Below are 26,189 nucleotides of genomic sequence, written 5' to 3' on the forward strand. Positions count from 1 at the left end.
AGAAAAACTGAGTCTAAATAGAAACACTGCAGGCGAACCTCAAAAATATTTAAGAGAATGAACTTTTCTGCTTTACTTTCTCCCCAAAATGAAATACTTGTTTCCCTTCAGCTGTGCTGTACCACTGAGTTGGCTCTTTCTGCCTCACTACATACCACTTAATCACGAAATCTTGAAAGGCCATTATAAATACCTTTGGTAGCAGATAACCCTACAATTATGTGTTGAACTGTTTTCTTTGTTTGTATGCTAAAATATGTTTAAGCATATTGGGAAAATTCCACGCTTTAAAGCAGTAGCTGGAGGAGATGGCATTTCAGCCTTTGCATGATCTGCGCTTGCTTCCTCTGGACATTCCTTGTGGGACTTCACCTTGGGTTGGTTGCAGTCTCATAGAGCTTGTGGCTTTGGAAATGCAGCTACCAACGGGAATGAAGGTCACTCATTTTGCATACAGGAATCCACAAGGGTTTTTAATACAGTTCACATTTTGCTTTTTAAATTTTAATTGATATTAATTTATCTGAGTGCTAATGAAGACAGTGCTAAAAAGTGCTGTGGCATGAGCTGTACTGATAGCTCTGAGAATGAGCTCAGGAGGTCTGAAATGAAGACCATCCCAAAGGTGCTTTCCTGGTCTTACAGGGGATTTATTTATGTTTGGAAACGATTTATCTGTACTTTACTGAGAATTTCAGAGTCAGACGTTGCTACTGCTGTTTATGCTGAGCAAAACCATCACCTCTGCCAAAGCAAATAGGAGCTGCAGTGCAGCCTGCACAGGAGGCAGAAGCGTCCCTCTTGGGCAGTGTCCTGTCCCTGAGTCATCACACTGACTGCAGAGAGCCTCCTTGCAGAGACAGGGTGGGGAGGGATGGCAGTTTCTGGCTCCAGGTTTGGGGGATGGGGAAGAAGAAATTTACTGTAAAAGCTGACAAATATACCTATTCAGAGTTTCCGGTGTAAGCAGAGTAACCAAAAAAAAAAAAAAAAAAGAGAGAAAAAAGAAAAAAACCAAAGTCTGCAGAACATATTTCGGTTCCCCCCAAGCTGACCTCCAGAAATAAAAATAATGCTAGCACAGCTGCTTTTCCACTGTTAAGTGTGTACCATGTCTGAGTATTACAGAAGAACCACAGCAAAATGACTTTGGGCTTCAGTGGGCCATTTCTCATGCAGCCAAAGAAATGTGATCTTTGAAAAATCAAGACATTTTGAGAAATATCAACCATTACAACAACCTTATAAAGAATGTACCTGGATTTAGTATTCTTCAACTTCTTATACCCGGGTTGTCACAGAATAAACTATTAAGCCTGTCTTGAACCAACTCTCATTAAAATCAGACTGGTACATTGTTATTTAAGTTACGAGCTGCAAATGCACCAACACCCGCATGCCCAGGTTCCATTCCGACAAATAAACAGCACCATTGTGTTTTGGTGCTCAAGTGCGTGCTGTGCTCTGGCTTCTTTTACTTTGTGCACCATAAAACAGCCACATGCCCTCCCTAACAGGCACTAGGGCTCGATTTGCAACTGCTCTCTGAAGCTGGAGCAGTACAAAGCATCAGGAGTCGGGAAAGAAGAGGGAGAATTTAATGCAGCCAGTAGGAAGCTTTGCAATAGTTTCTATGTATAAATATGTTTTAGTTCACTGCAATGCTTTTGTCAGGCCGCCTTCCAAATCCACGGTGTGTGCACATGCTCAGGCTCCTTTCATCAGCGTTATCTCTCACTGTATTTGCTGAACATCGACAAAAGCCTAGCACAAACCCTGAAGACTTCTGAGTAATCCTTCAAAGTGGCTGGATAACACCGCAGCTAATGAAAAGTTCCCAAACACGGCAGTCCCCCAGCTCTATGTACCAAGTCCTGCTGAGTGTGGGGCCAGTTCGTGCTGCATGCAGCAGGCACAGCCAACGGGGACCTGGCTTTTTGGGGAGCAGCTCCAGCCCCAGCTCAGGGGCTGACAGGAGCTTCAGCAAGGTACTGTACAAGACTTGCCCAAGGTGAGTAAAAAGCTGAGCAGATTAGTGCTTTGGGCAGTAATTCTACAAGCTCTGGTCTTCAGTTGTCTGTGTGTTGGAGAACATAACCGGGATGTGTCCATAGCATTGAGAGTACCTGTGTTCAGACACAGTCTTTTAAAAGATGTCTACTTCTAAATAACAGCCAGGAAATGTTGGTCTGTGTAAAAGATCAGATAGAGAAAGCATGCAAAGACATTGCCAAACAATTAAACCAAGCACCTTCATAACACATCTTCCTCTACACTTGTATTTAACCATTGCCAAAATTGGAGGGAGGATAATGGCAAGCAGCTGTTGGAAGGCTACAAACATTGAAGCGTGACAAGTTTCAGATCACTAAACCTATTAGCACCGCTGGCCTTCACACCCTCGTGAACTGCAGATCAGTTTAAACCTTTCAAACAAGTCAGAACCATTTCCCATCAGGCCAATTTTCAGTTTGAAATACACTGCTAATCTTCCAGAGCTCGCATGACTGCCTGCCTGCCACAGCAAGTGACACACTTGCCACTGCCTCAGAAGATTTACTTTTTCTTCGCTCACACACTGGTGTGTGATAAGCTTATCAATTGATCAGAGTTACCAGTGCAAATAGTTTTCTCTTTTCCTTTCACCCCCCCATATAATAAAATATTGAAAAGAAACACAATAGAAATCTTTTTTCTTATTTGCAGTAACATCAAAAAGCAAACAGTTACCCTTGGATAACAAGAAAAAATTAGATTTCAATTAAGAGACTAGTGATTTTCTGACTTCAATCTTGAAGAGCAAATTACATAAGGCAGCGGCTGACACTTTTATTGTACACCATGAACTTTGGATAATAAAAAGAAAAAAATGGCTTGGCTTTGGATACACTGCTTGGATGCTTTGACTGTAATCAAAGCCTTTTTAGACTAAGACACTGATGCCCATTTAGCAATATTTAAGTGAGGGGCTAAAAGTTGCATTGTATTTGTCCACGTTTTACATTTAATTCAGATTTTCCTTCAAAAATACTTTTAAGAAGTATTTTAAAGCATTAATCTGATAATATTATTTTGAATCTGTTGCTTTGGAAATGCATCATGTGATCAGAGCTGACAGCAGAACTGAAACGGCTGCTTTTATGGTATTGATAATGTTCCAAAGTACATCATGGAGCACCGTGAAAAGTATTTTCCTTTGATAAAACGCAGCTCCTAGCAGCTAGCCAGGCGATCCCTCCTGTGCGTGTTATTTAACCAGCTCCCCTTGCACCGACATCCAACCTACCTGGCTCCATGCAGAGCCAGGAGAAGCAAGGAAACCTACGTGCAGCTCCTAGCGCTGCCAGGATCCCTGTACAAGGCTGAAAGGGTCACCAAGAGGTAGATCCCCAAAGCTGGTCGGCTGCCCAAGGGGATGTGCTTTATCCAAGTGGTAAAAGCACTTTTCAGTGGTTCTAAAACTCCTGGTAAAGGAGGGTCTGTAATTCTTAGGCAGTCAGATTCCCCTTGAAAATTCAGTTTGTTACAAACCTATACAGCCAGGAGAAAACCAGCCCTTATCCCTTTTGGCTTTCCTGGGCTTGCATGGCTCCTGTAGCAGCACCCTGCCCCCCAGGGGTCTTTCACCACTGCAGTGCACGGCCCGAAGGCTCCAGCTCCACGCACAACCCCTGTACCTGGTCATGCAAGAGAGAAAATAGTTTAATATTTGTTCAGGTCTCCGTGCGCCCTCGAGCACAGCCACCCAGCTGGGAGGCTTACAGTGCACTGGAGAATGAGGCTGCCCTGGTTATGGTCAGAGACGACTACCCATCTTCATTTGCTCACTAATTAAATGGTTTCCTACAATATATTATTAAAAGTGAAAAAAATAGCGGCCCTTCTTTGGCTCGTTGGTAAATACAGGGTAGGGAACCAAAGCACAGAAACCCCTTGGACTGCCCAGGATCCCAGATGGCAGCCAGACAAGGAGTCACTCAGCAGAAAGGATCTTCACTTCACCTTCATCGCTAGCCCTCAGCATCCTCCGGGGCGTGTCCCTGTCCTAACCGATCTGAGCAGTCAAGAGTGAAGTTCCCTGAAGTGACCCACCTGCAACCATGCCTTTTCTTGCACCTTGAAAGGGAAACAAAAAACAGAGTTACTGCTACCAAGACCCATTTTAGGGAGCTGTGTTGGTGCTATCAGACCTGGGAGGCTACTAGGTACCAGGGGGTAATGGCTAACAGACCTCTCTGGCCAGCACTGAGATTGAATAACCTGCCACACTGTGCTCAGATACAGAACCATGCATGCAGCATTGCCAAATAAATCAGGGAACAACTCAAAAAACAATATTTATCTGTATTGCATTTGGTTATTGCTTGCTTTATTGTATTTTCAATAGCTTTTCCCTCCGACATGACATGTCTCAGGACCCCACGCTTGCATGTCACCTTGTATTTGAAGGGCTGAACACTTTGGGCATCTGACACATCCCAGATCTCCTCTGCAGTGTTACTGTTTTATTTTTTATACAACCCTGACAAGGAGAACTGAACCAGAGTGGTTTTGTCACACTAAGGGTGGGTATTTCAAAAAAGATTTAGCTAAATGCAAAGCACTAAGCAAACATCTGATCGGAGAATCTGCTCTACACTGAACAGAAGGACTCGGAGCAAGAGCAGAAGAGACAAGCGATGGTTCATTGCTCAGCATAAGGAAATGAACTTGGGAGGGTTCTTAGCATAATTAAATCAATAGCCTAAATATTTCACTTGCTTACCAACAAGTCGGTACAGCATTTGGCTAGTTCTCTCTCTGCCCAGTTACACAGCACTGTAACTACCAAAGTCAGTGAAGCAGACTGGTCTGACAGCGGTGTGCCTCAGCATTATGCCCGGCACCTTTATTTTCAGCTGTTTATCTGCAGCTAGAAGATTTCCATGACTAAAATTAACCCTGGATCCCCGCAGATCCATAGGTTGTTGTCCCTGCCTGGGTCATTCTTGCAAGCAAAGCGTGCGTTTGCACAGTGTCCTCCTGAAGCAGCTCTCCTACACACCTCCAGAAGATCCAAGCCAGGGGAAGTCAGGGGGGCACCGTGCAGAGCCTGCATTCTGCTCCCACACAAGGAAGATGTTGCAGATTGGCAACCAAACTTAACTTTGTATTTTTTCCACCTGGATAGAATCAAAATCATGGGGGAGATCAGAAAACACTTGGGAACCAGTATGAAAGGGTGGCTAATAATCCCTACTGCTTCAGTTCCCCTAAGTGAAACAAAGAGCTTCCAAGCGCCCAGTAGAGGTGGCTGTGTTGGCCACGTAGTGGCAAGGCTACTAAAAATGATTGGTTTCAGAATAAGAGAACCCCTGCTACAAAGGGGAAGCTGAGATAGACAGAAAGTGTCTTAACCATAAGTCTCACCCGCACGTCCCAATTCCTCCCAGCCCATAATACTCTTTCCATTTTAGTAATGCAAGCTTTCCATTTAATTGCTTATGTGGTCATTCATAGAGCCTGACACCTGCTTTGTAAGGCATGGATGGACTCAGCTTTCATACTATCCATCTTTCCCATTGGGGCTTTACCAAAATTAAGCCTCACAAGATGCAACATATTGCAGTTTCACCTCTCAGTCTCATTTTCTGATACTTTCAGAAGGGGTGTATAGAGCCCCACATCTGTTGCGGGCAGAAAAAGGCTTCAAGGACTTAAAAGGCATTTGGGAAGAGGTTCTCAAAGGCCCACGTTGACATATCTCAGTTGCAAGGGAATCCAAGCAATCGGTGGGAGAGCTACGTAGCTGAACACCTGCCTTATCTGCCCAAGTCCCGCTGGAGCTCATGAAGAGCTGAGTGTCCAGAGCATTTTGCCTGCACCAAAAACACCTCCAAAATGTGAAACACTTAGAGAATTTCAACCTGCTTGCCTACCCTCTCATAACAGAAATCATTTGCATGGAAAGCACGCTCATTTTGTCTCCAAAACATAACACGAGGTAACTTTCAGCATAAAGACACACAAGAGAAGAGAAGCCCACGGTGCCATGCGTTCGAAATTTCCCAGCTTGGCGAAGCGGGCCGGCTTCCATTCAGCAGAATCCTGCCAAAAGCCGGGAAGCCCCTACCAGTCACTTCGCTCCTGCCGTGGGAGGGGATGCTTTCGGGCCGAGAGCCTCTCTGGGGTTTTGCTGAGCGGAAGCTCTGGGCCCCGCTCCTGCAGAGAAGTGCAGCGTGCCGTGACCCCGCGGGAAGGATTTCCAGCGCGCAGGAGCAGCCATGCGAGGCTCCCCGGAGGACGAGGGCCTCCGGCCACAGCAGCTGAGGGCAAGGCTCGCCAGCGGGCCTGCTGGCCCTGCAGGGCTTTCCACAACAGGGTCCCCTTCAGGAGGTGCCAGCGAGAAATGCCCTCCGAGGGGACACCTATTTAAATTAGGCTTCTTGTGTCACTCTGGTTTTCACTTGGTTTGTGTTTCTGTTCTTCGGTTGGTTTGTTTTCATTTACTGGGGAAAGGCATGGAAATGACAGCACTTTTTTGAAACCTCCTGTTGTGCTAAAGAACAGTTCTAATCCATACCAAGGCATCCTGATGGAAGAACTTCTACTTAGTCTCCTTTCATGCAGGTACAGATGGAGCAAAGATTTCTGCCCCTGACATCCGTGCCTACAAGTGCATACCTAGGTGTCAGCCTGGGGCACATTTAGCTGGCTCTTCAGCCACACGGTACCACAGGGCTGCAAACAGTTGCTCTTGCCAGGAACAGAGCCATCTGCTCCTATACTGAGTATGGGATGCTCCATCCAATTCATGGGGAAAGCTTCACCCACACCTCAGAAGCTACCCACGGACTTCGTGCCCATCTCTCCAGGATGCCCTTTTGCTAAAACACACAAATAACTCATTTTAAGTCTAATTATACTGAAACTCCCTCCATGGCAGAGGAAAGCTCTTCCTATTTCCTAGGTGGGGAGCAGAGCAGGGCAGCATTTTACGCTATGACATTAGCCCGGGGCTCATGGAAGAAGACACCAAGCTTCCTGGGCACCCAGACTGCCTCTGGATTGACTGAAGTCTAGAGGGAGCCAATGGCTCGCATGTGGGCACCGGGACTCGGTGTGGTCCCAGGTGGTTTGAGCCAGGTGGTGCAGGACACTTGAGGCCACAGCTGGTCACACCGACAGAGACCATAGGAGCACCAGAGAGACCACATGCAGACTCACAAAGCTACTGAGAAATCTGACTTCCACCGAAACCGTTGAGACCTGGCACGTGAATACCTGCATGGGCCTGAGCAATCTGCCTGCAGCACAGGGAGTCTCCAGTAGAGTTGGTGACTGAAGTCAAAGTAAGTCATTACTAATGGTACAGGAAAGAAGCAGGATAATAGTTTCATGCTAGGAAAGTAATCCCATCTTTAGGTTTAGCTAAAAAAAACCCTAAAGGTCCATGAGACTGAGGAAGCCCAACCATGCCATGACACAGCAGACAAAGGCAGCAAAGACCAACAGCGAGCGGAGTCACCTAGACAGCCACCTACAGAAATTTCCCCTCAGCTCCTTCTGTGTCGTAGTAAACACACGGCCAGGCTGATCTAGCAAGCAGCCCAGGAGCCAGAGCCGAGTCTGGCTGCCTCATCTGGCTGACGTGAAAAGGGCTTCATCAGCAACAGAAGCCAAGTCTAGGCAGCTGCCATGCCTCATGCAGCCTTTCAAAACAGCAGAAAGCATTGCTGTAACAGCAGACTCTGGTCTTGAGAAGTTCAGAGGGCACGGAGGGACAGGCAGGTATGGGCAGCTGTTGTCTGGAAACTCTCACAGGGGAGATGGCTGACTTCAAAATATGGGGATTTTATCTCCTCTGATGTAGGCTTGTAATTTCTGCTTACCTTTGAAAGCGCTGCATGTATCAAAGAAACAATGCAAAGGAAAAATATCTTATCAGTTACCAATTTGGTTCTACCTAAGACATCACTTTGTTAGTATTGCTTTGTCATTGCAGTAAAGAAAAAAAAAATATTAAAGACTTATACACCTCTGAGATGGAAGATAACATCTGTATCTAATCATCTTGCAGTATGTTCCACATCGTATACCTACCGATTCTGAAAACAGCCCGAGATAATAGGAAACAAGGTGTGTTGCCATAGCGCTCCCGCTTGCTGCTTAATACTCGTCAGACAAATTGAAACACGACCGAATAAGCAGTCTGAGCTTCTTAATTCAGAATGTTAGACAGTACAATGCCATTTCACAAATAATACATTTGAGCTTCCAGTTTTCAACTGAAAAAAGTAACAGAAGTACATAGCAGAGAAAACGGGCTTTATAGCTAATAAGCTCCGAACGAGACACATTGTAAAACCATCTCTGGATAATTACAGGCTATTATATAAAGGAGAAGAATATCAATGTTAGTTCCATATTAGATAAGTCAATGGCAAATGTTTAAGAAATAAGCTTCTTCCATTCAGATGTACTATGTTATTCCAGGCTGAACAGCACAGTGAAGTGCAAAGGACGGCAGCAGGGCTGCAGAAAGGCACATCTACAGATCCATGCAGTGAGAGCGAGAGTTGCACAAACAGGGCAAACACCTACCTGTATCAGGATCGGTAAGCTACTCGAGCAAAGGTGGGCCAAGAGGAGTAAAATTATCTTGAAAACAAGAAAACTGATTTCCTGTAAACTCATAACTGTATTGCCTTCAACTGCATCGCTCTTTGGCTTTATTATTAGTTGAAAAAAAAAAAGTACATATCAAAAAAGACAGAGAAATAAGATTTCTCACAGGTTTCACTTTTAAAAAGGAAAATTCTCTGGTATGTAACCACTATAACCTTTGATATAATACCTGCATCCTGTTATTGTTTTTATGAATCATAGTCTTCCACTTGATTCATAATGACGAATGCCAACAAAGCAGCGATGCTGCCCTGTCTTAATATCCCTGCTGGAAAATTAGCATCATGCCTTCTCATTTGTCTCTCTAGAGACATGCAGCTCTTCAAGAGTACCATCTCCTGTGCTATGCTAATGCTCAATTATCCACTACAATCTTCATCTTTTATCACAGTTAGGAAAAACAAAGGCAATCAGAGCTCACTTACATTTTTGCCAGTGCATATTCTGTGGCGGGACGGAGTCTTTTTCTCTTTGATGAAGACAGTTGGGCTTTCTAATGGCTAACGTGTGTTTGACTCCTTTACGGGGGACGTGATAACTGACTGTCAGGATGTTTCTTTCAGCTTTTTAAAAGCCCCGTGTTCCCGCTGAAGTCTGTGATGTCATCACATCCTCCAACCACAACCACTTCTATATTTTTCCCTTGCTCTGTGTTGTTCTTCATGACGCTGAACAGTTCCTCCAAGACCAGGGCGCTCTGGAAGATATTATGCATAAAACGGCACTTGGTATCACCAAAATTTATTTAAACAAACAATCAAGCCTGGAACCTGCCTCTCATGGGGTTTTTGCTGGAGATTTTTTAAAAAAACAAGTCAAAGGGTTGCACAGCAGAAAAAGCATGAGGGGTTTTTAACAGGATCGTGACCATCTGTGGCACCAAGAATGGCCTTGTTTCATGTCGGACAGCACTCTCTGCTTCAGCTGGCATAACTACAGGCTCCAGACACCTCATCGAGACCAAACCTTTACGTACGCCAGGTCTGCATGGCCCTTTAAATGCTCAACACCTCTAAAATACAAAACTTGTGTGTTTGCCCCTGCCTTATGAGAATCTCAACTCCCTGGGGCCACTAAATTTGAACTTATGAGGAAACACCTGTAAACACTTCAAGCCTCATTAAACGAGGACGTCCTTCATTTAAAAAAGAAACCCCTTTTTTTTTCTGTTTTGTTTTTATCAAAATACGACGCCTCCTACTAGGGAAGAGCTGGCCCTTCCAAAGCAGCTTGTGGAGCTCAAGGGAGGCCGAGAGACTTGCCACAGGAGCTTGAGTCAGTTCTTAACATTAATCATAACAGCATCATTAGATCTGATCTATTCACACCACTCCATGAGCACAGCCTCTTAAATCTCTTAACGTTGTTTCCTCTAAAATTCAGACCATGCAGTGAATATTCACAAGCGACTCGGGAGCTTCGTTATCAGAAAAATATTTGTTGGGGGCTGCGCAGTGGGTTTAGGACTCTGTTGATCCTATCTCCCAGCTGGTTTTTAATCACTGAATTACTGCGGCCCCAAAGTTTGCTCTCTCAGATTTCTCTTCCTATAAAACAAACGAGACAGGGTCTGGTCAGTCCCTTTGGCCAGGGGTCTGTCAAAAGGGTGCCAAACGCCCCTCAGGAGCAGGCCCATACTGCGAACCTAACGTTGGCATTGCATTTAATGAAAGAAAGCAAAACCAAACAAAAAGCAGATTGATGAAACAAAGATGAAAACTTTATTATTATATTCCCTTTGGTTCAAAGATTTGCCCCAAAACCACAAAGACCCAACCTCCAAAACGAGCAGAGTGAAGAATAATGAGGCACTGCAGCTCTCCACCGCTGCCCTCCGCGTTCCCAGGCGCGAGGGCATTGTTCTGCCACGCTTTGCATATCTGCATTAATGCTCACTACCAGCCACACATTGTAATATCCTCTCTGCTGTTAAAGTGCTTAGTAATAGCAGGCAGCTTGCTAGCTCACGCTGCACAGATGGACAGGTGAGTGTAAATCACAGCCCTGTGTAGCCGGATGAACTGAGGAAGAATATTGAAACACGCTTTGATGGCATTTCACTTACACCAAGGTAGGAGGAATTTGTGGACTCTTGTCTCTCTGATAAAAACACAGTATCGTATTTCTCCTTAAAATAATGAAATAACAGAACTTCATTAAAAAATAAAAATAAAAGCAGCAGCCTCTTAAACTTGTAGAATTACAGGTAAACATTTCTAACAACAGGAAATTGTTTCCCAACAAATGATGTTCTGCAAAAACCAGGGCTCAAACATATATTCAGATTTATTTAAGGCTTATGGCACAAGGCAATATCAGGAAATGCTGGGAGAATTTGCAGGACCTTGGCTTGAGTCAGTGCAAGAGACAATGTCGGCACATCCCGAACTGTGCTCTGCTGCAGTTTTCTGCTGGAAATGTCTGTTGCTGACAACACAGAGCTACTGGGAAGCAGCATGGTGAACCAAGGCCTTCAGCAGGTCTCTGCCAGGAACAAGACCTCTATTTTTAAGTGTGAGAACACACCCTGCGTACATCTGTGTTCTCCAGAGCAGCAAAAGCACAGTCTGAGACTTGTACACAGGCTGTGCGTATATGTGAAGGCAAACTGCATGACATCAAAGTAAATATGCAGTCTCACACTAACTTATAGACCCATCAGCTCACATCTAACTGTACTTTAGTTACGCACAGAAAACCTGGGGTAACACTGACTTACTCAGGACTAAACTCCTCTTAGTTTATATCAATACTTTAAAAAAGCAGGCAGATGAAGTCTTGTTGTAATAAATACCCAAAATGAGGAAGTTGCAAAAAAGGGCATGTTTTCCACAGATAAAGCAAGCAGCACTGTTTTGGTGGCAGGTAATCATCCTTTTCCATATTTTACCCACGGCTACTAGATAAACTTTCAATGTATTAACAAAGAATCGCACTCTCCAAAACAACTTTAGAGGTATACCTGGTAAGATATAAAGGAGCATGTGTTTTGGTGAGCCAACATACCAGGCAAAAGACAGACCCTGTCAAATGTAGCCCTCTTCTCATTTTATGTCCTTTACAGAGAAACAATTTGGCTAAGCAGACTCCAAAGGAAGAGACAAAAGTAGAGCAAAAGATGAAAAAGATTGCTTAGCAAGTATCGTCTTTGCTTCTTCCTCGGCCAACTGTTTGCAAATCATGATCTATAACCACGGCGAGAGCTCAGCTACCGCTAGATGATCAAACAGCACTGACAGCGGGAAGGCTGCTGGTGGACAGCTGCTCCTTTAAGAAAGGCTCAGAAAATGAGCTGCAGCCTGTCTCGAGATGCAAACCCAGCTGCCTCCCAGTCATTCCTTGAAGAGGGGTGCCCAGCACCGTTCTTCCCTTCGTTAGGGCTGGGGGAGTGTGCACCCCACCAGGCAGCACTGGCTGGAGAAGCAGCGCTGTGGCCACAGCACCCAGAGCTCCTGGTTGGGGGAATAAAACCAAGCACTACACCTACTCTGTCGGTAGGGCTGGCAGCAACACAGCCCTGACAGTTTTCAGCATACAAATGATTTAATATCAGAAGGGTATGTTGCGTTTGACAGTCTGAACCTGAGCTTTACCTTAGAGATTATGAATTAGGCACTTCCTCCCTTCATCTCCTTATTATTGTTTTATTCCCAGGACAGGAGTTGAGATCATAGGTAATTTTCTTCCAAAACTGGATTACTGCTGTTGACAGATACCTTTTATTTTTTTTTTAATTAAAAAAAAAAGAAAGTGTCAATATTAGCACTTTAATCCTACCATACAATGCGAGAAGTATGAATAAGCAGTAGTCTGACATTTCAGAAAGCTTTGTGGTCTGCACATACAAACATTTGTCTTTGAGGATACAATAGCTAAATTAATAAGAGGATCTCTACCTCGGAGGTCTGCATGAGCTTAAAAGACAACCACATTTAGAAAAGGTTCTTTCTCATACTTCTTCCCTACTCAGCCAGGAGAGGGAACAGAGGAAATGAGAAGCTGAGCCTCATTTGAGGCAGTAACAACTGGCATCTGTCTGAGCCAGAACAGACTTTTCAGCCTACAAATTCTATGTCCTGCATCTTTATTTTGTTGCATGACATTATATGTGAACACACAGCAAAATAATCCAGGATCAAAGCCCACAGAGCACCAGTCCAGGATTTGTTCCAGCAAACTTATGTAAGTCATGTCCTTCAGCTCAGGAGCATCCCTACCTCTGTTGAGCTCCCTGGGCAGAACCGAAAGAACCTCCAGAGACATGAGTCACTTTGTGGAGACACTCGGGTCTTTTTAGGAGACCGCAGAGCAGGACTAGTACAAGTGTCCTGATTCTGCTAGTTTGATCAGGCTTCAGAGGAGTGGGATGTTTAACCTCGCAGCTGAAGCCCTTTCCCGCAGCCCAAGTCTGTGCTGGATGCGGAGTGATGCTGTGGCTGCACCAAGAGCAGGGAGCTGACTGCCTTGAGAAGTACGAGAGATGCCAAAACTATGGTGATCGAGGGCAGAGGACACAGGCAGCCAGCTGCATAAGTGTCACTTGGGTGTCACTCACTCACTGATGGCTCTGCAACCTTTTGAGCTGGCCCTGCCCAAGAAAGAGGAAGAACAGGGGGAAATTTTCACTTTACTCCAAAACCCTCCCATCATTACACCAAGGACTTTTGGAGTTTCTGGTTTGGTTTGGTTTCCACAAAGCATTTACACCACTGAAAAAAAAAAAATATAAATCCTTCCTAACCAGGAACTTTCACCCTTCCCATTGCCCCGGCCTAACAACCACAAAATAAACGCCTTGCTCTTGCACAAACACACCCAAAGAATCCCTCCAGGGGATGTGAACGTCTCAGGCTGTCCCCAGGTGAGCGACTTTTCGTGCCATACCTGCTGTACGTTTAGACAACACTGGCAAATCCTCACACACCGCTAAAGCACGTTTAAGGAAAATGTTACTTCAGTTGACAAGAAAAAAAATAAGTCAAAAAAAAGAAAAATAAAAGTTTCCCATTTTCAGCAGAAGCTGGGGCTGGTGCGAAGGTTACCAGGACTGCATGAGTCACAGCAGGAGGGAGATGATAAACAACCCGATCACATAGGTTTACAAGGCAGGGCCAGAGAGACTTGATGAGTGCTGTAATAAATCTCATAAAGACGCTCAGGGTAATGCCAGAATTTACTACATGCCCCACCGTGGAAAGGTCTAAAAGGAATGAAGAGAAGTTTCCGATTCCCCACACTCAGGAATTGTCTGATGCACCACAGGTGTCTGTGGCACCTCCTGCTGCCACAGCTGTTCCATCAGCTTCGGAGGTTACAGACTTGGAGAAGCACAGAGACACGCTCATTTTGCAGAAACCTTTCATCAATAGCCATATACATGTTTGTTTTACCTTGGAGAGGAGAAAGGAAAAACTGACGTTCTTCTTGAAGGGGGAAACTGAGGCAGCAAAGAGGAGGTTCAGGGTCACATAAGAAGTCTGTATCAGGGCTGGAAACAGAGCACAGATTGTTGGGATAAATTTACGCACAAGACCACTCACTCATTATGTGCTTCCTTAGGACAACGTCACCTTTTTTATAGTACTATACACATTAAAACAACTATAGCACAATAAAGTCCTGGTTAAGCAGGCTTCGGTAATATTTTTATTTTTTTATGTGAGCCTCACACCTCTCACTTCGCCCTCAGAAGCAAGTTCTGATTCATACCTCAGTTTTGATAAGGAACAAATGAGGCAGCCTTCATACATGTTCAGCACTAGCGATTAAGTTCTTGGGCAGTGTAAATCACCGTCACCCTCATGACCTCTCAGATGCTGAGGATCTGAACCTGGGACATTCCACATCCACTCCCTGGTTACTGCACACAGATGTTTCACACTAGGAGATGCCCCGTGCTGCTCAGGCTTCACATCAGGCACAAAGGAGAGCATGAAAGCCTTCAGAACTGCATGCAGGCACCTCAGGGAACCCATTGCCCAGTGGCCTCAAGAAAGTTCTGAGTTCTAGGGTAGAAAGAAAGTATATATATATAAAAAAAAAAGTGAGCCAACTGAGACCACTGCACTTGGAGGCAGAGGTGAGTTTCCCACGAACAAGCACTTCCATTTACTGACACACATGAAGTCCCAGAACAGACCTTTTAAGGATTTCTTTGTACTTTATACCCTTTAGAGATCATCTGGCTTGACCCTGAGCTCCCAGATGTGATCCATTTCGTCTCCAAAGTTTTCCTGACCGCTGATACTTGTCTAACACACTCCTTGAAGCTGAATACTCGAGCTGTTTGCAGCAGGTAGGCTCACTGACTGTTACAGCCCTCCCGTCCCTGCCTCTCCCTTCCTGCTGCTCACACACGCCACGTTCAGCACCAGCTGCTCGCAGCCTACCCGTTCTCCTCAAACTCTCAGGGGTTGGTCTGTGAACGAGCAGCAGTCACGTTTAGTTCAGAAGTTTCCAGTGCTGACTCAGGCAGGGGGAACAACAGCACATAACACACACCTTGTCTGTGACAGCACCGTGACCAAGAACAGTGGCGGTGCTAAAAGCACAGGTTTCTGTGCTTGCTGGGACCACCACGGTGCAGCTGATGCGCACAGAAATGCCCGTCCCTGCTGCTGCTCTCTGCAGTTAGGTGCTGGAGGAGTTTGTGTACGCCCATGCATCTTGCAAGCTCGCCTCAGCCTGTGGTGCTGACGGATGATCTCAGGTGAGCTAGGGTTGGCAGCAGTTGCACAGACTTTCTTTCCCCTTTCCCCTGTCCCAGTGGCTGATAAGGCAGGTGGTAAGGGAGGAACGGAGCAGGGCATCCTTGTAACTCCCCCACCTACAGCTACACCACCCTGGTGACTCGCTGGCTTCCAGGGTTGGCGCGCACCAACACGGAGAAAAACCACCCGTCCCATCTATCTGTTGGGAAATTACACACAGAACCACCCCCAAAATAAACCCGAAAATTGGCAGAAATCAGAAGAATATCTCAAATGATTCACAAAGAGAAAATACAATCAAGAATGCCATTGAAGGTTACTCACATGTATCGCATGACTAGCTCTGGAAGTTGGCAAGGTGAGGCAGCAAGAAAGCTGGGGCTTTCACCAGTTACGAAAGCAACGCAGCAGAAAGGCTTGTCCCATGTTCCCAGTGGAGTCTCAGTGCAGTCTTAGGCAGTGGTCCAACACAAAAGCCAGTAACATGCTGCAGTAAAGACTTTGGTCCCTCTTTATTGAGTCTGTTGAAGAAATAACATTTTGTTAAGGAGATCTCCTCACCAGCACATTTTTCAATAGCCTCTCTTTCACCCCACAGAAGCAAAATTAAAGGTCTACAGATGAACATGAAAACAGTGATACTTCTTATGACCTATATTCACCATTTGTAAAAGTCGTTTTCATTCAAAATCCGTGTAAGTGTTGACATGTATTTCAGATGAAACCCACTATCTGAGAGTCTCTCATTTGACTGGATGCAAACGAAAGCAAGTCCTAGAAAGGCGCCTTGCTCATTGTTCCCAGACGTGCTCAGCTCACACCATGGAAGGAACCCTTCCGAAACAGAATTATTAATGGCTAAAAAAGCCACATTCAGCCAAAACATGGGCCCAAACTCAGCAGAGCAAGCCAGCGACTTTGAAACTCCTTTCACATTCAGATTTTGGCCCAGGCTTGCCAAAACCTAAGTGGCCAGCATTTCTTCAGGTTCAGGGCTCGGAATGGGTGCGAGACATTCTTATCTCAGCAGATCAGATCTGCCAGGAACCGCACCAGCAGGCTGGTTCATTGTGAACCTAGGCACTGTTACCAAGGCAAAGACTCGAGCCCAAATTGTGTCACAAGGAAAGTCGAATCACCTGGTCTCCTCTGGAAACCACTCACACCGAGAGCTCTCTCTGAGCACATGCGGCCCCAGAGTTTCACAGAGAAACAGGACTCAGCAGCTTTGGCAGCATCCTCACCCCGAAACCCGCAATGTACAGCTGCAGAGGAGTGGGTAGAGAGCTACAGAGAACAATAGGACAGAATCAGGCTGTGAATCTACACAAAAGTTCCTACTGCTTCATTCAGCACTTACTTTTCCGTGGTCTCCTTCAAACATCTGGGAAACCCCCTCTGAAGCGCAGCTGCTTCTGAAATCTCAGGATGTTTGCCTGGGACGTGAGCAGCATGGGAGGCAGGACAGTTTTCCGTGACGCCTCTGGGACCACCCGCAGACCTCACCTCATCTCTTCAGTAATTCCCTGCCCAGCCTGAGAGAAAGGACCCCATTAGGAAGTCTAGGGAAAAATAATTAGGAAAGGGTTGGGGCAATTCCCTATCAACAACGTCCCACAGGATTGTGTCTTTGGCTCACTTCCAGACCATGCTTTTGAATAGTTTTCTTCCAATTTTATTTGTCTTTTGGCTTTTCTATTTCCCTTGGGAGCTTCTGTCAGAACCTAATTACACCTTTAATAATTTCACCCTGACACTTCAGCTTTAGTCCTTTGCCCCATTGTCAAAAATATCTCCTCTTCACTGCTGGTCACTGATTTTGTATAAGGTCATTCAAACCCCACTCAGTTTAATGACTTTAATTGAAAGTAGCATTTATCTGCCCCTTTTCGTCATCAACAGCAGGGATGGAGCTGTGTGACCTACCTCCAGAGCTACCAATGGGACCCTGGCATAATGGAAATACAAAAAAAAAAAAGAAAGCTTTGAAACCAGTTCAGAAAAGGAAACCTGCTGCATCTTCATTTGGCCCTCATGTTTAAGAGAGGGCACAAGATGTTCAAACTGATTTTATATCTAGATAAAGAAAAAGGAACTAAAACCCACTCCTTTACCTTATCAGCTCTGGTTCCTGGCCAGGCCACGCTCAGAAAACCTGACTTTGAGTTTACAAAGCTGCACCGTGGGGCCTGCAAGGAGAACTTCTGCCAATTTGACAACTGATTAGAAAGAATGGGAAAACAAAAAACAACCAAAACAAACAACCAACAACCAGACTAAAATGCAGAAATAAAAGCTTGGTACAGTGGAGGCATGACTGTCCTGAAAGCTTTGCACTGGAAGGGCAATTATGAATGCTGACTGTGGTCAGCAGGAACAGAAGAAATTGGGACTCCTGGTCAGTGCCAAGGGAGCATCAACCAGCATCTGTTATAAGGTGAGAAGAAACTCTAGGACTGATTGCTGGGATTCTTTCTAAATCCTCGTGCAGAATTGCCTGCAGGAACTGACCCTGGGTTCACTGTAACCAGGAGCTCAAGCCTCTGCTACAGGCAGGCTACCCTAGAACTGCCTCGGTGGGTTTTTTTTTTATCTTCTTTGGAAACACAGGGCTCCCAGTCACCGTGAGACAGGCATGACTTTTTCTCAAGTCTACTCGTTTCACTGGTATTTTATTTCCCAAGTAGCGACAAGATTAAAGCCTGGTTTAAAAATGTCATACCTCGAACTAGAGAAATTCTGAAGATTGAAACACTCCTAGGAGAAGGCACATTTATTTGGCAGCTGCGGGAGCTGAGAGTTATTAATTACATGCTCCAGGAGTCTGGATCCGTGTCTAGGACATTGTTGTTTGTCACTAAACAGGCAAATCACAATGGAAGGCTCAAAAAGGAGTGTAATTATATGACCCAAAGGCTTCACTCTCCTCTTTCCCCCCTGTATTCTCCTTGCAACACTTTACACTACACTCGCTGTTCTCCACACATACACCCTTTCATTTTTTGTGTTATTATGACAGTACAAAATCAAATCAGAAAAGCAAACTGTTGGCATTAGGAAGGGCTACGTCAGAAAGTGTGAGCAACAATTTTTTTCTGCCGTCATACAGTTAGTGAGATAAGGGCTTCATGTCATGAAACAAAGCTGCCTTTTTCTGATTAAAAAAACAACAATCACTTTGGGAAGAACGCTGTGGTTGCAGCTCTCTTTCAGGACTCAGTAAGGCACAGATGTCATCTGCAGCCTCTGCAACTCAGTGGAAAGATTTCCACTTGCAGAGAAATACCCAAATGTATCAGAGAGATACCCACATGTACACCAGTCTTTAGATCCAGAGGTATCTACCAAATATTTCTTGTTTGCTGAAGGGAAACAAGCCCCATAATGCTCCAAGCAATTATCTGCATGCAAACCTCAGCACTCATTTTGAGTCCAGCATCACTCCCCTGGCTCCAGCAGGAGCTGTGTCTGCCACTTTCTGGCAGTGCTCCTTGTCTGAAATTTCATCAACAGCATCGAAAGGGGCAGCGGAGCACAAGCCAAAGCTGGAATTTTGTGACACCAGAACCCCGCTGGTGCAGCTGGTGGTCAGCCTGGTGCTGCCGGGTGCTATTCGCTGGGTGAAGCTGCCACCTGCCGGGCAGCCCCGCTCCTCCTCTCGGCTTAATGGGGATTTGTGAATGCAGGCACCAAATCTTGCAGCTCAGCCTCAGCCATGTGCTCCCTACCACTCACCGTAGCCAGGACTCAAGTAACAGCCCAAAGGGAAGAGAGCACCTTGCCTGACAGCCTGCCCCAGCTCCTCCGGTCTTCTGATGCTGGGTTGGTATCAGGAAAAAATCCCCAAAGACAGGTAGAAGGGTTGTCTGCAAACAGAGCAGAGGAACCAAAGTTAACAGCAATTACATGCCCCAGGACAGCATGATAGGTGTTGCTGTTCAGGAAAGGATGATGAAAACAGCACGGCTGCCGTGACTGTCAGCACTATACATCACGGTGGATTGGATTAAGGAAACAGAAAGAAAAAAAAAAAAAAGAAAAAAAAGAAAATGTGTTCATAACAGTTCTCAGGGAAAATGCAGTGCTTCCAGCTCGATGTTTCAGGCATGGCTTCCCACAGGCAAGGCCCTCACCAGATTTTATAGCACAGAAACCATAGGATGTGAGAAGGCCACCTAGCCCTGCAAGCCTCTCGCGTGCTCAGCTGCTGTCATGAATTACTGTGAATGCTGAGCGCATGCAACAGGCCAGCTTCTTGCTGTCCTGCAGGGGGAAGGGGTTCAGAAGAGACAAAACCATGCCAGGCATATGGTTTGGGCAGCCGCACACCTCCGGCACGGCTGGCAGCTCGCAGCTCACACAGCCCTGGAGCCAACGACAGCTCCAGGGCCAGCCAGCAGCGGAGAACAACGGCCGCTCTGTATGGGGCACGGCAAGAAAAGGGCTTCTCACAAGGGAATGAGCTGGGAACGCACTGGAGACACTGCATGCGCAGCAAGGAAGGAAACCCTTGGCAAATGAGAATTTCTGAATTGTTTCAGAACCCCTCAGGCACAGGAGATTTTCCAATAGTCGCACAGGCCGCTGCCAACGCTTTGGTAAGGGAAACAATACAGCCCATTGCTGCGGCTCACGCGCTGAAATCCAGGAACAAGCTCAGATTCACATTCAGAGATAGCCTCTTTTGTCTCCCCAGATCCTGTTCTGTACATGTGTTAGGATTTGAAGCCATGGTTTCCAAGACGAAGCAAAGCAGCATCAGGCTTAGCCAAAGACGGGTATGACAGCGGCAGCATTCTCGGGCAAACTTCTTTGATGCTCTGCTCTGATTTCTGTTGAGAGCAGTCAGCTAAACAGCTGCATCTCCAGGCAGATTTATGGCACGCTGCTATGAAACAGAAAAACTATTTGCAGCCCTGAATTTTCCGGTATCCATCTCTGTCTATAAACCTTTTATTTAACCCTGATAAAAATGGAGATTTAAAATACAGCAGATGTTTAGAAATTTCATCAGCATAACTCATGTAAGCAACACACCAGCAGCACTCAAAGAATGCATCTAAGAAGAAATGCTTGAGCCATACATTTTCATTTAAAACCCAGCACTGACTGCCATCTAATCATCTATGCTACATATTTTTGAGTAATCCCTCACCGATAGCAGTGCAGAATGATGGGCCGTTTTCTTTTACTCCAGCTGTACAGAATGCATTTAATTAATACTGTCAGTTTCCTGGAAATTCAGGGACTTCCCTTCTGTAGGGCTCAGTTGTGAAAAATGCCCGCTTTTTTCCAGCTCTCACTGCATGGCCTTTTATTGTATTAAATGCAGGTGCCAAACCAGCAATTACTGTCCTTGAGGATTCTTGTGTAAATACCAATAGCAGCACTTAAGTTTCCACTTTACCCTCTCCTTCATTTCTCTTTCACTTACCTGAACGTAGTTTTGCCCTCACTATCTCTACAGTTTAACACAATTTCACCTCTAGGTATGCTTTGAGCCAGGTGAAAACTAACGCTGAATGTTTGCCATGTGAGAAACTCAGTCCTGAGGAATCCTCACCCATAATGGGAGGCTCCATCACCAACATTTATTCATCTCATATTCTCTTCTCTAACACCGGTCCCACAACCTGTTGCTGTATGGCCCGACGTCTTTTCAGTAAGACGCCGGTTACTACAATTCCACCTAGCTTTTATAGCTTACTTCCACAGAGGAACTTTCAGTGCCCGTTAGGAGATTCAGCTGAAGGCCACAAAGTCTGATGAACTTCACTGGTTACACTCTGTGTGAGATCTAGAAACCTCAGGTGTTATGACTATTGCAGTTACACTCTTCCGTGTATTTCTTAGAGATAATGCCTACCTGTAACCATTTGGAAGACCTAAACCCAGACATCAGCTTAACCAAACATTAAGAGAGTCCATCAAGTTTCCTTTTCAGACTAGGCCAGGCCAGGTGATTTCCAAAGAAATATTTTCAAGTTGCTTTTATGTTTACAGAAGGGCTGGATTTTCATACTGGGCAGAGCTCAGCACAGTTCGGATTAGACATTAAACTACTATACTAATTTATTTCCTTACAATTGAAGGTAATGACAGCACAAAGCCTGGGTCTCTTGGAGTTCAAGTGCATCACACAGAAGTGTGCCAAAGAGAGGCACGGCACGGCCAGGTGAATAAATTCACAACTTTCAGGCAGAAGTGGCCAGTGCTGACCTGAAAACTAAATCCAGAATTTTGCTGAATTTTCCTGAAGACTGTGGGAAACCCTCAGCTATAGATCATGTTTTCTACGCCTGGCTTCCTCTCCACTCTTGGCCAAAACCTCGATCTTGGCTCTGCTGCCCATCTGCAGGACTCCAGCAGCTTCTCCTCTCGTGCCCTGCGTGCACACATGCTCCCAGCCGCCCTGTGCAAACCTACAGGTACGAAGGAGAATGCTTGGCTCTCCTTCCAAATTTTGCACATTTATCATAGTCAAATCTAAAAAAAATAGTAATCACTGGAATCTGCAAGACAAAAGTATGAACTTTGTGCATTTTACCAAGAATTAATTTTCTCTGCGGCCAGCAGCAGGAATCAACCTTTCGAAGTCACAGCGCCGGTGCAGGACACAAACATGCATTTATGCTGGAGGTGCTTTGGGTTCTCCTGTATTTGCCTAATGGTTTCTGTTGTATCTGATAACATCAGAAAGAAACGAAACAAATCAGATCATACTGTTCCAATTATGAGTTGCTGCAGTGAAGTTAACCTGGACTTTCCCAGCTAAACATCTCAATATTGTGAAAATATTTTGACTCAATTGTTCTCATTTGTTTCTCCCAACTTTTTAGCATCTAAAAAGAAACATTTGAAACAAAAGACCACACACTCAAATAAAACTATCTGAGAGGTTCAATACTTTTATAAAAGGAAAAACATTGTTTTCAGTTTCACTTGCAAACTTTGTCAATCCTCAGTGTAAGAAGAGGCTTTTAGTTTTGACTAACAGCCTTTACAAATGGGACATTTCAGCCCTGGAAGTGAGGCATAAAGACCAAAAGTACAAGACCAAATCCCGCTCTGTTATTAAATCACCAGAAATTCAGAAACTAAATGAGCTTTTTGACTGGCTGTATCAAAAAGCAATGACAACAAAACCACACCGCACCCAACAAATGTAGGCAGAATTCCCACGTGCAGGGTATCACCTTCTGGGATCAGGAAGGAAGGGCCTCTTTCTGCTCCCATCCTTAGCAAGAGATGCTTTTGAAAATGATTTTAAATGCCTTTTTTTTTCAAATTTCTATTATCTGATTTAACATCATCAGAAAAGCCCCAGTAGATCTGGGACAGGCATTCTGCCTTTTGGGAAATCAGTCCTTAGAAGATATTGCAAAGCAGGCACCCCTGAAATCATTTAACTCGTGTGACAATAGTACACAATAAAATACCTACTGCCTAAACTTCTTAAAACCAGCTTAGTAGTCTAAACTGCTCTTGTGTCATACACGGTCCTTGTCCAAGGAAATCTCAGTCACCACAATAACGCTTTGTTGCAATACCGCACTTCTTAACCCTTGCAATTCTTCACAAGCTTGAAAAGTCACTACTGCTGCCTTCATCCCTAAATGATAAGAGGAAAGGAAAGATCAAAAGACTAAAGTACCAAATGCTTTATTGCATTAGCACTAAATTGGAGCTTTATTTTAAGCACACAGTGCTTGCTGGGATGAAAGCCTACTCCAGCCCGTAGTGTTAAATATGTGCTTAACTTGGAAGTCCTGCTCTCTGTAAACTTATTCTGGTCTCCATCTTCTGCAACCAACAACCATTTTTGGCTTGTACCTTGCCCTTACTACTTTGGGAGAAGACTTAAACAAGAACATTTCAGGAAATTAAACTTTCACAAAAGAAAAAGTACCCAGAATGACTGGACACTAGGAAATCTATCTGTCCAGGAGGGTTCAGGTTAGTTTCCTTCTCCCTGACTCGGGCAGAAGCCCTGCTGCACCAGCTTTTGCCTCTTCCTTCCTACACACAATTTATCCCAGGCATCAGCAACTAAATAAGGGGAGACTTCTACTGTTTCATGTACGTTCTGCTGGGGAACAGAGAGTTAAATCTCCAGTAATATTAACACAGGCCCCCGGGCCACACAAAATCATCTATTTTAGAGCTTTTGCAATAACACACATCACCTTAGCAGAGGAGAACCTTGCTGGTTAATTAACACAGCCTAACGAGGCATGCTGTGTGCTCTGCGCTTTCCAGGAAGCGTCTCAAAGCTCTCCGCTGGGAGACTTCTGCTTCTGGAATTACTAAAGCACAAATCACCGCAGCAAGGCGTGCAGTGTATGCTGGGTATCTCAAGGCATTAAAAGCCCATGCAAAGCCAGCTGCTGATAGCAGAAAATAAGCAAGGTGGGGAGGAGAAGAGGCTGAGAACAGACTGTGAAGGCAGAGGAAGGGCCAGCTCACAACACAGCACGGTTCCTCTTTCCTCATCTGAGCGTACTTGTGGGTAACACCTCACCTACATCCCCCACCCCGGATGCCTTCAAGCCTCGATGAAGATAAATCCAGTCACCCTCTAATGCTGGTTTCACATTTACATCAGCTGGCCTTCTCTCCTGCAAGAGGAAACCCACTTCCCAGAATAACTTGACAGCTCCTTCTGCAGCCCATGTAGAAAGATGGCAGCCAGCAGCTGGAAGCGCAGTGGGGCAGGACACGGCATGTTTTATGGGGACCATTACATTTTTCTGACCCTTTGGATTTGGCTCAAGGCATAAGAAATAATGCTCCTACTGTAGCTTAGCTTGCTCTTGTTGACTCATGCTGAAGATGACCACTTGTCCTGCAGGAGGAGGAAGATTTGCTTAATCTCAGGAGCAAACTGGCAACTCGCTGAGACAAGTGGTTGAAACTGTATGAGCGAGCAAAATGTCCCTTGTGGTACTTCACTGCCAGGTCACAGGTGTCAAGAGTTTTCATTGTTTTTCCTTTCCAACTGTTCTGGTTTATTTTGAAATTTGTGACATTTATCTTAAAGATCCTGCACCTGGAACTGAGTGGCTAGGAATGTGTCTCCATTTCATTAAAGAAGGCCACCCCCAGGACTTCAAGCATGAAGTACTTGCGAACATGAGCCTGAGTAAATTTAAGAGTCAAAAATAGACTACAAATCTGAAGAGCTTGAAGTTTATTCAATCCTGTTATTCTCAAAGCAATCTTAGAGTTTTGAGGATCAGATTCTGGATGTTTTTTTTTTTAGTATGTACAGCTGGTGACGTGCAAGAACCAGATATGTGCCTCCAAAGGTAGTCAAACCACCTGGCACCTCGGCTCGAGCATCCAGAGACTGCCCCTCGCTGGCTGCTGTAGCTGACATAACAGCACTGTGACCACATCCAGCACACCGCATGGCAGCGGAAGGAAAAGGATTCAACAGCAATGCAAATGTCACCCCTGGGGACAAGCCAAAAGGCAGCTAGCCTCAGAGATGGAAAATGCAACTCCCAAGACATGCACATGGAAAAGGAAAGGAGAGTGACTAACCCCAGTCCTTGGTTCACAGAGACCTCTGCTGCTCTGAGGCTGTTTCTGTCATTCCTACCATTTTGCATGTTACTAGAACCATCAGCGTGATGAGCCCCGCGTTCCTGGGAGAGGCTGAGCACCCGTCCGCCGATGGGAAGCAGCCAACGTGTTCCTTGGTTTGTTTTGCTTGCGCACGTGGCTTTTGCTTTACCTAGTAAAGCTGTTTGTGTCTCAACCCATGAGTTCTTGCACTTTTACCTTTCTGATTCTCTCCCCTATCCCACCTGGGGACAGTGACTGAGCGTCTGCATGGTGCTGAGCTGCCTGCCAGGCTTAAACCACAACAAGCACAACCACAAAGAGCATTCAGCAGCATGCAAAACATCACATAGACATCATTCCTCCCCTCGTGGGTTTCAGCCGCGAGAGTGACCAAGATAACAGCTCACCCATTGCCCTAAAGCACAGCTGGGGCTAGCAGCATCCCCAGGAATGCAAAGATTCAAAACTCGGAGTAGTGTCTGAAGGTTACAGCTCTGACATGTTAAGGAGCAGCAGGGCTTGGAATGAAGCAGTTTGATGGTATCATATCCACTTTGTTTTCAAGCCTGTAAACTGAGAGCACAAGTTATCCTATTGAGCAATACGTACACGATCGTCCATTGCTTTGTTAAACTCTTCTCTCCCTGGGAAGAACAAACACAGCAGCCAATGCAAGTTACAACCCTGCAGAATTATTGCTCCCAGGACTGCTGATTAAATCAGCTGCCATTCAGTTTGCTGTAAAAACAAAAACAAAAACAATTTGGCCTGGGAGAAAGCAGCATGTACAGAGAGCTACGGAGCACGATGGGGTACTGGATGAAGCTCCCTGTTACCGAGAGGCGCAGTGTTACTCCAGCGCCTGACACTAACCCTCAGCTTAAGTTTTAGCAGAAAAACATCTGTCTCTTACAGCCTGCCACGCACACCAGCATTCATCTGCCCTCTGTTTGTATCCTTAACAGAGAGGGCAGGAGCTACGCGAACTGAAATCCTCTTGTACCTACAAGTGGCCATTCCCTAAGCAGCTACGACTCAGGTTATCTTGTTTTCAAGGGAGAAACAATTTTTCCACCCACCAGCTCCACACAGAACAGGGAGAAGTGTTTTGTTTCCAGGTCACTCTTTAAAATTCAGCAATGAAATGAGACATACCTTGCCCATACCTCGGGCAGGTCCCATTTCCGAATGGCATTATCAGGGTCGGGACAGGATGTTTCTTGCTGCACATCCCACAAGCCA

At 45.4% G+C, this 26,189-nt stretch overlaps 1 protein-coding gene across 1 annotated transcript in view; it reads right to left on the reverse strand.

The window, feature by feature from the left end:
- POU2AF1 (POU class 2 homeobox associating factor 1) overlaps window positions 1–26,189 on the reverse strand; it is a 70,596-nt gene that overhangs the window by 4,744 nt on the left and 39,663 nt on the right. The window contains exons 3-4 of the mRNA XM_035345981.1: window positions 15,702–15,898; window positions 9,093–9,364 (exon numbers count right to left, since the gene is read on the reverse strand). Coding sequence (XP_035201872.1) covers window positions 9,093–9,108 — 16 coding nt within the window. The 5' untranslated portion in view covers window positions 9,109–9,364; window positions 15,702–15,898. The remainder of the gene's footprint in view (window positions 1–9,092; window positions 9,365–15,701; window positions 15,899–26,189) is intronic.

The sequence above is a fragment of the Oxyura jamaicensis genome, chromosome 24 (genome assembly GCF_011077185.1).
Source record: "Oxyura jamaicensis isolate SHBP4307 breed ruddy duck chromosome 24, BPBGC_Ojam_1.0, whole genome shotgun sequence".
Lineage (NCBI taxonomy): Eukaryota > Metazoa > Chordata > Aves > Anseriformes > Anatidae > Oxyura > Oxyura jamaicensis.